Below are 18,160 nucleotides of genomic sequence, written 5' to 3'. Positions count from 1 at the left end.
AATGCCACACAGAGTTCTAGCAGCAGACACATCTCTAGAACAACTGTTAAGGAGACTGTGTGAATCAGGCCTTCATGGTAGAATATCTGCTAGGAAACCACTGCTAAGGACAGGCAACAAGCAGAAGAGACTTGTTTGGGCTAAAGAACACAAGGAATGGACATTAGACCAGTGGAAATCTGTGCTTTGGTCTGATGAGTCCAAATTTGAGATCTTTGGTTCCAACCACTGTGTCTGTGCGACGCAGAAAAGGTGAACGGATGGACTCTACATGCCTGGTTCCCACCGTGAAGCATGGAGGAGGAGGTTTGATGGTTTGGGGGTGCTTTGCTGGTGACACTGTTGGGGATTTATTCAAAATTGAAGGTATACTGAACCAGTATGGCTACCACAGCATCTTGCAGCGGCATGCTATTCCATCCGGTTTGCGTTTAGTTGGACCATCATTTATTTTTCAACAGGACAATGACCCCAAACACACCTCCAGGCTGTATAAGGGCTATTTGACCTTGAAGGAGAGTGATGGTGTGCTGCGCCAGATGACCTGGCCTCCACAGTCACCGGACCTGAACCCAATCGAGATGGTTTGGGGTGAGCTGGACCGCAGAGTAAAGGCAAAAGGGCCAACAAGTGCCAAGCATCTCTGGGAACTCCTTCAAGACTGTTGGTAGACTATTTCAGGTGACTACCTCTTAAAGCTCATCAAGAGAATGCCAAGAGTGTGCAAAGCAGTAATCAAAGCAAAAGGTGGCTACTTTGAAGAACCTAGAATATGACATATTTTCTGTTGTTTCATACTTTTTTGTTATGTATATAATTCCACAGGTGTTCATTCATAGTTTTGATGCCTTCAGTGTGAATCTACAATTTTCATAGTCATAAAAATAAAGAAAACTCTTTGAATGAGAAGGTGTGTCCAAACTTTTGGTCTGTACTGTATATATACAATATATATATATATAACTGCTCTTTAAAAGTTCAAGCAGTTTTATACAGTGCTCACTTTCCTATAGCTTTAGCAAGACACAATTCAAGATATTTGCAAACCACAGAGTTGTGTCCCTTTACATTTTATATTAAGTATGCTGAAACTTATACAATATGAATACAACAAAATATAACACAGCCTACATATATGGATTTGTAACTGAGGCCCATCTACTGTAAGCATGGTTGTTTAGGACTGGTATCTAGGACTGATCAGGAAGAGCATTCAGTTATGAAGTTTCTTCTATAATGTTCAGTTCTGGACAATGTTTTGCTCCATTGTATCTATGTTGATGTACTATAGGCCAGTGCCTACGCTTTGATGTATTATAGGTCAATCTAGAGCATTTTCATAAAAAATTAGGAATCTGAACTTCATATGCAAGTTACAGATTAATGTTAGGATAATGATCAGAGTTGAATCTCACTTAATTCATTGCATTGCATTTTTTCTGGCCCATATAGTAAGAGAATAATTTCCTCAAAACACATCTGCGCCATGCTGGCACATCAGCAGTAAAGTGCTTAGACCACAATGTAATGCTGCGTATGAATGTGAGTACCATATATGTGTATCATCGGTCATCATATTTTATTAAAAATTCTCTAATGAAAAGAAATAGTGATATAATGGAAGATAACCCATAGTATTGAAATCATGATTGCTTCCATTTTTCTACATGCTATGTATGACAATCAGTGGACATACTGTATGTGAGACAAAACTCCTTAGGCATGGTATATGTTTTTCACTTACGGTAGATTAGTCTGAAGACTCATTACTGACTGGGCACACTAGAAATGCTGGTTACAGGACTCCTAAAACTTAATGCTCGTGAAAGGCGCACACTGCTTTTTCTTCTAAGTGAACTTTCATTTGATGAACCTGAGGTGATATCTGCACCTTGCTGGTGACATGCTGGTACCTTAACTCCAGCCATAGTGCAAGCACAGCAGAGAAATGCCACCATTGCTTTACGTACTTCTGAACTTCTGAGAGAGTAAATTAAAGGGTTAAAAGCTGAGTTCAAGACAGCTAAGGCAAGCACCCATTCCAGTCCTACTGGGGATTGACAGGAAGGTGGAGTGCATGAGGAATCCACCAAAAGATAGATAAAAAGGGGAGTCCAGCAGACTACAAATGCGCCAAGGATGATGAGAACGGTTTGAAGTAAGTGTATTGCACGCCGACTTTGGGTTGTGACTGCAGTCTGCCTAGCAGTGCAACAGACTAAGTAATAAATAGTGCAGTAAAAACCAATAATCCCTATCAGGCTAATGGTCAGAAGGCCAAGGCTAAATACAATATATTGCCTTGAGTAAAGGGGAAGAAGGCTGGAGCAGGTTTCAATGTGGCATAGGCAGTTCCAACCAAACAAAGGCAAGGACCCAACAATAGCAGCCAGCACCCAACATAGAATAATTAACCCCTGTGCACGCACCACTTTTCTAGAGCGGCTCTCTGAGACAAGGGCCACCATTGTACAATATCTTTCCACTGCTGTTATGAACAGGCTGAAAGTAGATGCAGCTAGAGTGGTGAAGAGAAGGCCCTCTCTTAGAAACCATTGTTGTGGGGACAATTGGAAAGTCATTTCACCTGAAAGCCATATATTTAGCAAGTATGAAATGCCAGCCAGGAGATCACTAAATGCAATGTTTGCTAAACAGCAGTGAACCCAACGTCTCAAACGCAGAAACCTAAAAAAGTAGAAAAGCATGGTTAATTGTAATATCCTTCCAATTACATATTACTACAGTCTGGCAGCTCATCGTTAGAGGGACTCTTTCACCTCGGGCCAGTCCTATTAACTACACCAAGGCATGACTATTACACAGGCCTTTGACTTCACATCAATAATTCTTCTCTCTGTACTCACTCCGGTTCCTCCACTGTGCTCCCACAAACTGGCTGTGCAGTGCATAGAGAGGTGGCCTCCTGCAGTCCTCTTCATTATGTGCGTGGGCTCAGGAGTCTTCTCTATGCATCACACAGTGGAGTGAGTATAGAAATAAAAATTACCAACGTGAAGTCAGTGTAACAGTGGCTGCTGTCCGCCGCTGTTCCCCTGCTTACTGCTGCTGTTCCAGGCGCCGTGTTCAGCGGTGATCTGCGGCCTGTGCTTCCTATTCACCGCTGCAGGGATCTGGGATCCGCTCTACAGTTTGCTCTCAGCCCTGGGCACAGCATGCTTGCTGCTTGTTTCCTGCAGCACTTCTTTATGGGCCGGCGTGCATGACTTCCTGGGCTTTATGGGTTAGGTCATGTGACCTCTCTGATCTATCCCAGCCCTCCTGCGCATATATAAGTGTCAGCCCCCTTCCCAGATGCCTCAGTGTCAAGGCCCTTGTGTCCTGCTAAGGTTCCTGGTTTCCGCTAGTGTTCCTGACTCGTATCTGTATTCCTGGACTCTGCTACCTGTTAGATCCCTATCTGCTTGCCTTGACTCTCCTGTTGCCGATCCGGATTGCCTTACCTGTACCTGTGCCACCTGCCCTGACCTTTTGCCTGTCTGACTATGCCTTTGCCTCATCCTTTGGTCCTGCACCTCTGGTACCTTTCTCAGGTATCTTCTGTTCCACCTGGACCAGCTGCCTCGTGTGCCTATCCTCCTCAAGAGGTAGCGACCAGGTGTTCCCCTTGGGAAAGTCTATCCCCACCATTAGGGGTACTGTGAAGATACAGGGATTCACTTAGACAACGCCCCTTAGAGGAGGTAGGACACATGACACAGTGGGTTCACACCCGCTGGTTCGTGACAGTCAGTAGTGTGTATATTAGTCATGCATAAGAGACCCTTTATGCCCCATGCACATGACCGTATCGGTTTTGCAAAGTGCAGATACACAAAATATTGATGCAGTCTGTGTGCTTTTCACCTCCATATGTCCTATACTTGGCCACAAAATGTGGACCATAGAGCTATTGAAGTTAATGGGTCTGCAAATAAAATGTCTGTGGACCTCAAAATACATATGGTTGTGTGCAGGGGGACTTAAAGGGGTATTCCCATCACATACAATGGGGGCATATCACTAGGATATGCCCTCATTGTCTAATAGGTGCGGGTCCCACCTCTGGGACCTGCACCTACAAGGAGAATGGAGCGGGTAGAGCTGTGGCTGGAGGACCCGGGGTCTGTCCACCGCCAAGCGCTGCTCTCTGCTGCTCCCATAGAAGTGAATGGGAGCACACAGCGCACGCGCGGCCCCTGCTCTCATTCATTTCTATGGGGCAGACAGAAATAGCCAAGCCAGCGCTCGGCTATTTTCGACAGCCCCATAGAAATGAATGGAGGGCAGCTGCACATGCACAGTGCGCCCTCCGTTTATTTCCCCGCTCCGTTCTCATTGTAGGTGCAGGTCCCAGAGGTGGGACCTGCACCTAACAGACAATGGGGGCATATCCTAGCGATATGCCCTCATTGTCTGAGATGGCAAAATCCCTTTAATGTAAGAGTCAGATATTTGTGCTTGGTTAGCATAGAAAAATATTCTCTTTGGTGAAGGATGACTGTAAGGGATCGGCAATGAACGTTCAAATGAAGATTCACTCATCCAATCACTGCTCCTTGTAAACAGACTAATGATCACCCAACATTAAAAATGCCCATTTGTCGGCAGCTTATCAAGGGATGTGCTGCCAATAAATGAAAACTATATAAAGAGTGTATGGGGATTGGGAAGAACGCTAATATTACCCACTGATCATTTTTCCCCATACTAACGAAAAATTGCTGCATATAAATCCTAGTAACAAGTGCTGATCGACATTATGTTGTCGATCAGCGCTTGTGACCAGGCTGGATATCTGCACGTGTCAAAGGACCCTAGTTCTGTCCTTGCTTTGTTCTGTCTCACCTTAGCAGGGCCACCAGCACTGTCAAGTTCTCCATTATGATGAACAGACCGATTAGGGTACTGATTATCTTCAGATTAATGCCATTTTCACTTGATCGTCCAAGTAGACGTCCAGTCAGGTTGTAATGTAAGAATATAATGTTAACATTTTGTTTACCCACCAACTCTAGGCACTGATTAGATATCTGGGTATATGTGAAGTTCATGATGGCTTGTAAGAACCTAAAAAAATAAATATGAATTATTTAATTGACCTATTGGATATTTCCAACTTTTGCAAACAAAATATTGGGTTGTTTGCTTGGGCTTTGTTCATATATATATGTATCTCCTGTATGTTCCACAGTAAGAATGGTGCACTCCGTAGCACTGTTTTTGCTGATAAAAATATAATCCAATCTGTCATGAGAATATGATGTCCTATTTAAAAGAAGCGTATAGTAATGATGGGTCTCTGGGCTATTATACAAAAAACTCCTAAAACAAAATAGCAGGTCCAACTCCTTCCTGCCCCATCACCATTGATGTATACTGACAGATACACAGTGGCTCTCAGCTTGTTTTCTGGGTTGAAGTAATGTAATGCCCTTCCGTATTATGCACAAAAGCTGAATAGATAATAGGTCTACACTACAAAGGCCTCTTTCCAGGAAGACTTCAAAAATCCTAAAATGTATTCCTGCATTTAGTAATCTTTTTAAGTTTTACTGGTACTTGGTGGTCAGCATGGAGTTTATGGGATTGATTTATCAACACGTTTTATACTCCAGTCTAATAAAAAAGGTTGTTGGAGTGAATTGTGCCAGATCTATTAAATGGCACACACCTTCAAGTTTGGCACATTGTCTATGCCTGCTATCAGAATAGTGCAGTCTGTAGTGCTGTTTTTTCCGTCTAAAACATTTCCAATAGATTTGTGTAGATTTGCACAACATTTTGCACAATTTTCAGACTTTAACATTGATTAATGTGTCTAAAGGCTTAATGCTACACCCCTTCTTGTTCTGGAAGAAGCCTGTGGGTTAAACGTCGGGAGGAGGGCGCTGACATATCGGTTGGTAATCATTTTTATATTTTGGTTGCATGTTTGCAGTTTCATTTTTTGTCTTTTGCCTTTCAACTAGCTCTCACGGGAGTATATTTACTATGTATGTGGTTTTCCACTTTACTACCTAGTTGTCTGGTGTTACTTGTTTATTATTTATTTATTATGAGCTGCTATCTCAGCGCCCTCTTGTGTCCTCTTTGGTTAATAATCTGTAGCCAAATAACAATAACATATATATCTGTAAATGAATTAGTTATTCATCAATGTTGTACATGAGTTGTTACAGATATTCTATAACCTTAACAACAAAATATAACCTTATAAAAGCCCTTTGACTCTGCCACCTTGTTTGACTTAGCAACCAAAACCTATTTAATTTCCCTAAGGTGCCTTTGGCTTCTTCCAATAAATACCATTTAGTGTATCTAAAGGGGTCCACTAAAGACTTCCTCTCCTTGTAATCACAATAGTTTATAATAAAAAAATTAAATTTTTTTAAAAATGTTCTTGTCTGAGTCTCTTTATTGTGTGTGACTATTGTATATTCTAGCCATAATGCTTTCTTCACAGTTATCAGTATTTGCCTTATAGATGGGGGCTGAGGAAGTATCCAACTTTTTTGTTGCCATAATAACAGTGTGTGCTATTGGAGATAAATGACTAGCCTTTCCCGTTAAAGTGATTAAGTCCCCTCCTCCCGTATGAAACAGTATCATTGTACCATTTATTGGCACCTTTAATAAGCAAGATCTTTTGAGTAAAGTGTATGTATCATCCCATAGGGCCTTCAACTCTTGACAGCCCTATAACCCATGGAATAAGTCGGATTTTTGTTCTGAGCATTTTGTGCATTTTGTCTGTCTGGCCTATAGGCCGAGGGTAGTATGGTAAATGCTTGATTTTTAGCTGAGTTTCTCTATAGTTTTCAGATATTATGTGCTGTCTAAAATCCGTCCACCCACTAAGAATCTCTTTTCCTATGTCTCTTATCGCTAATTGTTTTGCCTATTCCTGGAACATGGAATGACATGTCCCTGGAAGTATCTTACTTTTTCTAAAAGCGTAAAGATCTGAAACAGAATGTTTAGTATTTTAGGATAGGAGAGTATCAAAAGCGTTTAAAGGGGCTTCTTTTGAAATATCCACCAACTTTGCCCTGCAAAAATGTAGGAGTTGTCTATATGGGAAATATTGAGGGCCTGTCAGAGTATATTTATCACATAGTTCTAATGTCAACCATCTTAGTTCTTTCTCTTGAATCAGGTTTCCTACTCTCTCTATTCCTTTCCCCTTCCAACGCCGAAGCAAACTGCTTGTTTGACCCTCCTGGAACTCCGGTGCTTCCCATAAGGGTAGGTGCTTGGAACATTGGTAAGATAGATTAAATAGCTTCCGAGTGATTTTCCATGTAATAATGGTATCCCTAAGTAAGATAGAGCTTCTTATTTCCTGTGGTAAGTCGGAGAATACACCAACGCCATTAAGTCCCATGGGGACCCCATACTTTTTTCTAGTGTTAAATTTTAATAATGACTAGTTCCTCTCCTCCAATCCAGTATATGTCTCATTAAACAAGCTAGATTATATCCACTCACGTTCATAAAGTTTACTCCCCCTTCTAATTTAGATCTCATAAGTTTATCTAGCGCTATCCTAGGCCTCTTTCCAGACCATAAGAATGTCACAAAATGTGAGTTTAGTGTTGTTATATCCTTATGCTTTCGCAACACTGGAATGGTCTGTAGTGGATATAGAAGTCTAGCAAAACATGACATCTTAACTAAGTGACATCTTCCCATCAAATTTAATGGGAGTTGGGCTCATCTTCTCAAGTCTGAGAATATTCACTCTAGTATGGGTTTGTAATTAAAATTATATAAGGAAGCAGGGAAGCAACCTATCTTTATTCCTAAGTACTTGATGTGGTCTCTTGGAGGAGTGATACCACAATTCCTATGCAATATGGCCCCTCTACCGGTGTTATACACCCTAAGTCCAAAAATTCACATTTTGACAGATTTGCCTTATATCCCAAATACAGACCAAATTCGGACAGTGTATCAAATATTTTAGAGATGTGTTTTGTCGGATTATCTAGGAAAAGGATAATATCGTCTTCAAAGAAAGCTATTCGGACTTCCTGATTGCCCACTTTAATGCCACTAAAAATTCCAGATGTTTGGAGGTATCTTGACAGAGGTTCAATAGCTAGATTGAATAGCAAAGGCAATAGGGGGCAACCCTGTCTGATGCCTTTCTTCAGTTCAAAAGGTTCTGACAAGTATCCACCTGTGTGAATCCGTGCTTGTGGCTTTCTATATATATATGCCCCAGTCACTTACGGAAAGATCCTTTAAAACCCATTTTGTCCTGCACTGACCCCAACCAGTTCCATCTCACGTTGTTAAAAGATTTTTCTGCTTCTAGCGTCAGCAGTGCTGGCTTTTCTCCTTGGCGGGGCCAGTGCTGTACTCTATCCAAGACCGCTAATGCCGTTCGTATATTAGTGACGGCTGCTCTGCCTTGGGTAAAACCCACCTGTGCAGGGCTTATTAGAGTTGGCATAAAGGTACCCAATCTCATTGCCATAATTTTTTATAGTATTTTTGCGTCCACATTTATCAAGGAAATGGGCCTATAAGATCCCGGATGCATGCTATCTTTGCCAGGTTTTAGCAATAGCTTAATATAAGCCAGAGAAGATGATTGAGGAGGACCCCCCTCTTCTAGTGCAGAATTAAATATTGCTGTTAAAATGCTCCCTATTTGGTCCTTTAGTAGTTTATAAAACTCCCCTGTCAAGCCATCAAGACCTGGTGCTTTGTGCGACTTTAGGGATTTGATAGTGTCCAAAACCTCCCCCTCTGACACCGGGGCATTCAAAATAGCTAATTGTTCAGCTAATACTTTAGGGAGAGATATTTGATCCAGTATTGTGGTCTGTGGAATAGGATCAGGAGAGTCATCATATACGTTTTTGTAAAAGTTACCCAAAAATGTATTTATACATTTGTGATCTGTTATTTTTCCCGCTTCATCAATAGTGTTGATCATGAATATTTGAATTGCACATTTTTATCGTGAATATAGGTACTTTGAAAATTGCGAATATTTAGAATATAGTGATATATATTAGTAATTTAGAATATTCAAGATTTTTTTAAAATCAGTACACATGATCCCTCCCTGCTTCTAGCTTGTGAGCCAATGAGAAGGCTGCCGTATCTTTGACTTTAGGAGTAGTGTTGATTGCGAATTTTTCAATTGCCGAGTAAAAACATGATTCATCCCTGCTTCCCTGCTTCTTGCTTGTGGGCCAATGACTCATGCTCACTTTTTTTCTGGAACTAAGACATTTGTTTCTACAAATTACCCCCTCTCCCATCCGCCCCCCATACATTTGCTATCACATGGCCCTTCCTGTCTATCACCTCGTTGTAGTTAAAACCTCCCCAATAGTATATTCACTATATGGCTGAACCCTTAAAAGAGCAATGTTACATAGAGAAAAAACCTGTATGGAAGGCAAGTTAACAGACTAACTAACTAAAAGTAATGAATTTTCTATACTTTTCAGTCCACCGCCAATGACGCATAACGATTCGGTCTCTGCTCCGGTTGTGTCTTGGGAGAGGAACTGTTGTCCAAGGCTTGTAGTCCTTTTCCTGGACTTTTTCTCCATTCCGCTCCTATCTGTGCTGAGGAGATATCAATTCTTCCGGCTAATGAAGATCTTTCTGTGTCTCCTTGACGTTGTCGCTGTGGCGAGTACTTCTTGGGCACAGCACTATCTTTATCCGATGCCTTCTCAGCCATCCATCCCTGGGCCTCTGCAAAGCTCCTTGTTTCACTCGGTGATTTGAATATATACGGCGCTTCTCCCACCACTTGTATTTGCAATATTGCGGGGTATTGCACCTGAATTTATCTTCTTGGCATAAAGCGTGGAGCACACCGCACTATACTCCCTCCTTTTCCTTGCCACATCTGCAGAGTAGTCTGCAAATACCAGGAGTTTTCTCCATGTAGATCCAGGGGAGTTTTCCTGTTACAGAATGCTCTCAGGATTTCTTCTTTATGATTATAGTCCAAAAACTTTACAATAACCTGTCTGGGCTTGTTTGTTTGTGGTTTGGACCCTTAAGCTGGTGTAGTGGTTACAGCCCTGGTAGGACCCACACAATGTGCTCTTTCTACTCTTTTGAGCTCAGTCAAACCCAAAGCTTTCGGAATCTATTCTTCACATAGTTTCTGTAAGTGAGTGGGTTTGATGTGTTCTGGCACTCCCAGGATCCGCAAGTTGTTCCTGCGAGATCTATTTTCTATATCTTCCATGCGATCACGCAAGGTAGCATTTTCCTGTGATAGCTTTTTTTAATGATATACACTTCTGTCGACTCATCCGCCAGACTCAATATTCTTTGCTCTACTTCCCCAAGCCTGGAGGAATGTGAGTCTACCTCCGCTCATATTTCTTGTAAAGAAGCCGACACCACAGATATGAGGGAGTCTTTGATGTCCGGGGCAAGATGTTTAGCTACCTCCATAGCCAGCGTTTTATAGTCTAACAACGATCCCATTTTTCTCAGTCTGTCATCTCTGTATCTCCTATGAATAAATCTTGAGACTAAGCAATGGGCTCACTCACTGCCGCGTGGTCTCCCGGCGCCATTTTCCTCTCACCACCCTCGGTCCTTCCCTTTACACTTGCTGGTTTTCCACTGCTCTGGAGCAAAAATCTCCCCATGTGATGTCCTCCAAGATGACAGGGGAACGTATAGCCACAGCTTCTATAATCGCTGATGACTGTACAGAAGAATTTTTGAAGGTCTAGGGAGAGGGTGTAGCGGAGCTCCTCACACCACCGTCTTACATCCCAGCGCCGGAACTGGAAGTCCAGCCACGTTTTATATTCACATTTTTATATTCACACTATTATGGAATTTTATGCATTCATATTACATGTTACTTGTCTCCGCTATGGCAACATTGCTATATTAAAATTTCCTGTCTCCTACCCGACAGTGTTAGTGACTTGTATATGAAAATGTTTCTGACAGACTCCCTTTAAAGAGAACCTGTCAAACTGGTTTGGGGCCACTAAACCACCAGCATGCGGTTATTCAGCTGGGGTTTAGGGTCCCAAACTTGCCCGTTGCAAACCCATCCCAGGACTCTTCTCCAGTAGCATCATCCACATGCACATTGTGCCAATGAAGCTGAGGACATTGCACCTTACTTAACAAAACGTGCTTGAATGCACAATAAAACGAGGTATAATTTCTCTGGTTTCATCATCACAGTGCGCATACACCTGATGCTGCTGGTGAAGAGTCCTGGACACTTATCTAGGTATGCTTGAATTTCATTTACCTTCTTTTAAGGAGACAGGTGGCTTTGCTATGAGCAGCTTTGGGGACCCTAAACCCAAGCTGCATAAAGACATGCTGGTGGTTAGTGGCCCCAAACTAGGTAATAGGTTCCCTTTATATGATATATATCATGTACAGAAATAATAAATACACATTGCAATTCAAGTTCTAAAGGTTAGTTCTTGCAAATGAAACCTGCATCCATGTTTACAGAAATTGAGGGTCACTGTTTGCCATAGTTCTAGAAAGACTTTACAGATACACACAATGCTATATAGAAAAACACGTTTGGTTCAAACAAATTCACACGTGGCACTGAAGTTTTCTGTTCTCTTTGTGGTTTAGGCGTTGCACAGACAGACTCACAGGAAGGGTGGAGTGTGTGAAGTTTCACAGAGCATGGCAAGATTTCTTCCAAGCTGTGAAATGGCTGAACGTTTATTTCCTATTGTTGTTGTATATAGTGAAATTATTACTGTCTAGTTTACTTAGATGGAATTTTTGAGTTAAAGGGGGATTCTCATGCCAACAATTTTCAGCACATCCTGCTCTGGACCTTACACCTTCTGATATCTCGAGATTAGGGGTCCCTCAACCCTGTCCAGGTGTTGGCTGACTGCCGCATGCAGCCTGTGGTTCAAAACAGAGTTGGCCAGGATAATGGAAGTAACTGAGCTCACCATACTTTTTCTGCAGCTGCCGGTGCACAGTGAGCTATCTTGTTTCTGTATTTGGCACGTTGTATAAAGAGCATACCATCTAATGTGTATGGGCACATCCTGACTCTGCTCTTAATGCTAGATTTAAGGAGAGATAAGGACTGGGCAGTTGAATTTCAACTGACCAATCCCTTTGGCAGCGACTTTCTCACCTCTCCCCATTCAGGACACATGCACACTTGCCCGTGAATATGTGCAGACAATTTTTTTTAAAATAATGGTACGTTAGTTCAGATATGTTTTTAAAAATCTTTAGAGGGGTTGGCCCACCTTATACATTGGGGGCACCTATGTCTAGAACGGAGCCTGTAAAGTGAAAGAGAAAAGACCGTGCATGCAAGGCCGCCCTCCATTCATTTCTTTGGGACTTCCGAAAATAGTTGAACGTGCTTGGGACCTGCACCTATCAGACATTGGGGACATATCCTAGCAATATGCCCCCAATGTGTAAGATGGGACAACCCACAGCGTGGGAGCAGGGATGTGTAAGTATTAATGGTTCACTGTGTGGCTATCTCTTAAACCCTCATATTGGCATGGTGGGGGTCTATTGAACCCTGTGTATGGGTCCATTCACATGTCCGCAGTGTTTTGCAGATCCGCAAATTGCTGGCACCCCAATAGAAATGCCTATTCAATAGGACATGTTCCAATTTTTCGCGGAGCCGCGGACCGGAAGTTCGGGGGCCGTGGACCGGAAATGCGGATCTTTTCCATACCTATTGAAAATGAATGGGTCTGCACCCGTTCTACATAATTGCGGAATAGATCCGGACCCAAAGTGCGGACGTGTGAATGGACCCTATAGATGAGGTAGCGAGGTGGCCATGCGTACATTTTAGGAACTAAGAAATAAACCACAGTATAGCTAGCCGCATGCATACATGACAACGTCATCTACTCCTTTCTAGAGTGTCGCACATGGGTCAGGAGACCCTCATTCTGCTGATATATAGGTATGAGGGATGGAGAGAGTCGCATGCAACTCTTAGGGCTCATTCAGATGGCATAAGTTTCTTTCTGCATCTGATCCGCAATTTTTCGAATTAGATGCAAATCCATTCACTTCTATGGAGCCCCAAAAGATGCGAGCAGCATGTGCTGTCTGCATCTTTTGTTCCGCCACGCGAAACAAATAAAACATGTCCTATACTTGTCAGTGAAAATTTGGACGTGGCACCATTGAAGTCTATGGGTCCGCAAAAATGCAGAATGCAATCCGTTTTTTGCGTACATGCTGAACTGACCGCAAAAACATATGGCTGTCTGAATGAGCCCATTCTCCGGATAGGTCTCTTGGAAATAGAACTGTCACCTATCCATATAATTAAGCAAATTAACACCACATTGCCGTCACCTATTTGGCATTTTTGCCATATACATTTGATGTTCCATGTCTCTAATGGTATCAACCAGCACCTGAATCTGAATTCTTTTGTAATTTCATGTCATTATAAATTTAAGTTTTATTGAGTTATTCAATAAAATGTATTTTTTTTTTTCCGTATTTCTTTGTCCTGCTCAGTGAGAAGGTCGCACATGCTCCGTTTGATCCTTCAATTGCCTCCTGAATTGTGATAGGGAGAGCTGAGACACACCTCTTAGCTGCAGCAGAAAAGACACTCCCCTTGACCTGTGATAGGGAGAGCTGAGACACACCCCTTAGCGGCAGCAGAAAAGACACTCCCCTTGAGCTGTGATAGGGAGAGCTGAGACACACCCCTTAGCTGCAGCAGAAAATACACTCCCCTTGAGCTGTGATAGGGAGAGCTGAGACACACCCCTTAGCTGCAGCAGAAAAGACACTCCCCTTGAGCTGTGATAGGGAGAGCTGAGACATGCGCCCTAAGCGGCAGCAAAAAATACACTCCCCTTGACCTGTGATAGGGAGAGCTGAGACACACCCCTTAGCTGCAGCAGAAAAGACACTCCCCTTGAGCTGTGATAGGGAGAGCTGAGACACACCCCTTAGCTGCAGAAGAAAATGCACTCCCCTTGAGCTGTGATAGGGAGAGCTGAGACACACCCCTTAGCTGCAGCAGAAAAGACACTCCCCTTGAGCTGTGATAGGGAGAGCTGAGACATGCGCCCTAAGCGGCAGCAAAAAATACACTCCCCTTGACCTGTGATAGGGAGAGCTGAGACACACCCCTTAGCTGCAGCAGAAAAGACACTCACTTTGACCTGTAATAGGGAGAGATGAGAAACGCCCCATGAGCTGCAGCAGAAAAGACACTCCCCTTGATTTAAGTTTTATTGAGTTATTCAATAAAATGTATCTGTTTTTTTTTTCCGTATTTCTTTGTCCTGCTCAGTGAGAAGGTCGCACATGCTCCGTTTGATCCTTCAACTGCCTCCTGAATTGTGATAGGGAGAGCTTAGACACGCCTCCTTAGCTGCAGCAGAAAAGACACTCCCCTTGAGCTGTCAACTTGATATTAATCCAGCAGAGCAATGAATGGGGAGATCTCTGGATCCATGTGAGGTACAGGGCTGGTTCTAGCTTAGTTAGAAAGAGATTGTCATGTACTATTTGATGTCATATTTTTACATTAGTCATGAGATAAGCCCATTAACCTCCTCAGGACCGCCGCAAGCAGGGATGCGTCTTTGTGGCGGCCCTGTAATTCCTCCTGGACGCGCCGGCGCGTCATCTTGCGATGATTTCGGTCAGAGCCGCCCCGCGCATGCGCATCGCGGGCCGGCAAAAGTTAAAGCACAATTTCGTCATCAGCCTGCCAGCCAATGATCGTCGCTGGCAGGCTGATGATTTTCAAAAAATCGAATCAGAAGCCATCTAACACATTATATTTATAAATATAATGTGTTAAATGGCTTCTCTGCTCCTCTGCTGGTTGGTTCCAGCAGAGGAGCAGACATCACAGTGAGTACACAACAAACACTACACTTAGCCCCAGATCACCCCCCATCACCCCAATTAACCCCTTGATCACCCCTTGATCTCCCTTGTCATTCACCTAGTGAAAGGGAAAAAAGTGATCAGTGTAAACTGTCACATTTTTTTTTATTGACTGGTATTGACTGATAGTTTTAGGATAGTTTAGGCCCCTTGGTTAGGTAGTTAGCGATCGTTTAGCGCCCAGACCACCGCACCGCAGTCACTGATTCGCTGATTAGCGTATCGCTAATCAGCATTTGTACTGTTATAGTATCTGTAAGTGATCAGAACTGATCACAGTCAGATCTATAATAGTATTAGTGTCACCTTAGCTCGCCCTCCACCCAAAACGCAGTGTTTGCCCGATCAGGCCTGATCAGTCGCCCACACGTGCGTTCACTCACGCCCGCCCCGCCGCAGTGACAAAAAATATTATTTTCTTTAATCACTGCACAATCACTTTACAAGCGCTGCGGCGATAAAAAAAAAATCAGTTTTGATATTTTTTATCAATCGCAGCGGCCTCCGGTACTTCGCTAGCCTCCCATTTGTAAGACAGGCTTGCTTTTTTTCTTGGGTAGTCACAGGGAATACCCCCTAAATTTAGTAGTCAAAATGGCAAATAAGGGGTATTCTTCTGAAGAGGCCTACAGGCTTCTGACCCAGTCGGATGAGGAATGGGAACCCTTATCTGACGAATCCAGCGGGTCAGACTATGAACCTGTAGAAAGCAGTGGCAGTCTGACCCAAAGTTCGGACGAGGAGGTTGAGGTCCCTGATACCACCAGGCGTACCCGGCCCCGTGTTGCTAGACCACAGGTTGCGCAGGATCCGCTTCAAGTGCAGTAGAGTGGGGCTGGCACTGTCGGATTACGTGGTGAGGCATACACCAGCAGCGCAGCCCATCCTGGACCTAGTACCAGCACCGCCGTAGAACATGGTGAAGTGGCGAGCACCAGAAGGGCAGTTGAAGCTGGTACGGTGGCAGGTGCAGTAGTTCCCCCGTCGCAGCCACCGCACAGACAGGCCCGTAGAGCCCCTAGAGTCCCTGAGGTGTTGGCAAACCCTGATTGGCAGCTCCCAACTTCAGCCACACCAGTAGTTCCCCCTTTCTTCGCCCAGTCTGGAGTTCGGGTTGAGACAGCTCAGATCGGTTCGGCACAGTTTTTTTTTAACTGTTCTTGACTGCGGAGCTGTTGGACTTAGTTGTGGCAGAAACAAATCGATATGCCACTCAATTTATAGCCGCCAACCCGGGAAGCTTTTATGTCCAGTCTTTCTGGTGGAAACTAGAGTTGAGCGAACACCTGGATGTTCGGGGTCGAGAAGTTCGGCCGAACTTCCCGGAAATGTTCGGGTTCGGGATCCGAACCCGATCCGAACTTCGTCCCGAACCCGAACCCCATTGAAGTCAATGGGGACCAGAACTTTTCGGTACTAAAAAGGCTGTAAAACAGCCCAGGAAAGGGCTAGAGGGCTGCAAAAGGCAGCAACATGTAGGTAAATCCCCTGCAAACAAATGTGGCTAGGGAAATGAATTAAAATAAAAATTTAATAAATAAAAATTAACCAAACTCAATTGGAGAGAGGTCCCATAGCAGAGAATCTGGCTTCCCGTCACCCACCACTGGAACAGTCCATTCTCAGATATTTAGGCCCCGGCACCCAGGCAGAGGAGAGAGGTCCCGTAACAGAGAATCTGTCTTCATGTCAGCAGAGAATCAGTCTGCATGTCATAGCAGAGAATCAGGCTTCACGTCAGCCACCACTGCAACAGTCCATTGTCATAAATTTAGGCCAAGCACCCAGGCAGAGGAGAGAGGTCCCGTAACAGACAATCTGGCTTCATGTCAGCAGAGAATCAGTCTTTATATCATAGCAGAGAATCAGGCTTCACGTCACCCACCACTGTAAGAGTCCATTTTCATAAATTTAGGCCCAGCACCCAGGCAGAGGAGAGAGGTCCCGTAACAGACAATCTGGCTTCATGTCAGCAAAAAATCAGTCTGCATGTCATAGCAGAGAATCAGGCTTCACGTCAGCCACCAATGCAACAGTCCATTGTCAGATATTTGGGCCCAGCACCCAGGCAGAGGAGAGAGGTCCCGTAACAGACAATCTGGCTTCATGTCAGCAGAGAATCAGTCTGCATGTCATAGCAGAGAATCAGGCTTCACGTCAGCCACCACTGCAACAGTCCATTGTCATATATTTAGGCCCAGCACCCAGGCAGAGGAGAGAGGTCCCGTAACAGAGAATCTGGCTTCATGTCAGCAGAGAATCAGTCTGCATGTCATAGCAGAGAATCAGGCTTCACGTCACCCAACATTGGAACAGTCTATTGGCATATATTTAGGCCCTGGCACCCAGACAGAGGAGATGTTCATTCAACTTTGGGTAGCCTCGCAATATAATGGTAAAATGAAAATAAAAATAGGATTGAATGAGGAAGTGCCCTGGAGTACAATAATATATGGTTAAGGGGAGGTAGTTAATGTCTAATCTGCACAAGGGATGGACAGGTCCTGTGTGATTCATGCCTGGTTCATTTTTATGAACGTCAGCTTGTCCACATTGGCTGTAGACAGGCGGCTGCGTTTGTCTGTAATGACGCCCCCTGCCGTGCTGAATACACGTTCAGACAAAACGCTGGCCGCCGGGCGGGCCAGCACCTCCAAGGCATAAAAGGCTAGCTCTGGCCACGTGGACAATTTAGAGACCCAGAAGTTGAATGGGGCCGAACCATCAGTCAGTACGTGGAGGGGTGTGCACATGTACTGTTCCACCATGTTAGTGAAATGTTGCCTCCTGCTAACACGTTGCGTATCAGGTGGTGGTGCAGTTAGCTGTGGCGTGTTGACAAAAGTAACGACAGATTTAGCGGGATATAAATTTGAGGCCTAGTATTTAGGCGCTGGGTGACCGGTATGGATTTACTGACAGAATTAGACTTGGAAATGCACAGTAGCGTGTGTGTGAAGTTATTCTGAATGACCCTATGTGCACCTTGAATATTATATACCCTTTTAGGGATAGATTTCAAATAGCTCTGATATAGCAGAAACCACTAAATTATGAAATTGCTAAATTGGGAATTGTATTTCAACCCAGAACAAAAAATGTGCTTTGATGGACACTAAATAACTTGCCCAGCCACAACAGTACAGCGGTAACGACAGATTTAGCGGGATATAAATTTGAGGCCTAGTATTTAGGCGCTGGGTGACCGGTATGGATTTACTGACAGAATTAGACTGGGATATGGCCAAAAAAT

At 43.8% G+C, this 18,160-nt stretch overlaps 1 protein-coding gene across 1 annotated transcript in view; it reads right to left on the bottom strand.

Moving 5' to 3' along the window:
* Positions 1 to 909: 909 nt before the first annotated feature.
* The window catches only part of S1PR4 (sphingosine-1-phosphate receptor 4), a 34,393-nt gene continuing 17,142 nt past the window's right edge, over positions 910 to 18,160 (bottom strand). The window contains exons 2-3 of the mRNA XM_044284620.1: positions 4,849 to 5,070; positions 910 to 2,688 (exon numbers count right to left, since the gene is read on the bottom strand). Of these exons, the coding sequence (XP_044140555.1) occupies positions 1,767 to 2,688; positions 4,849 to 5,054 (1,128 nt within the window). The 5' untranslated portion in view covers positions 5,055 to 5,070 and the 3' untranslated portion in view covers positions 910 to 1,766. The remainder of the gene's footprint in view (positions 2,689 to 4,848; positions 5,071 to 18,160) is intronic.

This window comes from Bufo gargarizans, chromosome 1 (genome assembly GCF_014858855.1).
Source record: "Bufo gargarizans isolate SCDJY-AF-19 chromosome 1, ASM1485885v1, whole genome shotgun sequence".
In the NCBI taxonomy this organism is placed as follows: Eukaryota; Metazoa; Chordata; class Amphibia; order Anura; family Bufonidae; genus Bufo; species Bufo gargarizans.
The sequence above is the reverse complement of the archived record's forward strand: the minus strand, read 5'-3'. Positions and strand labels throughout refer to the sequence as shown.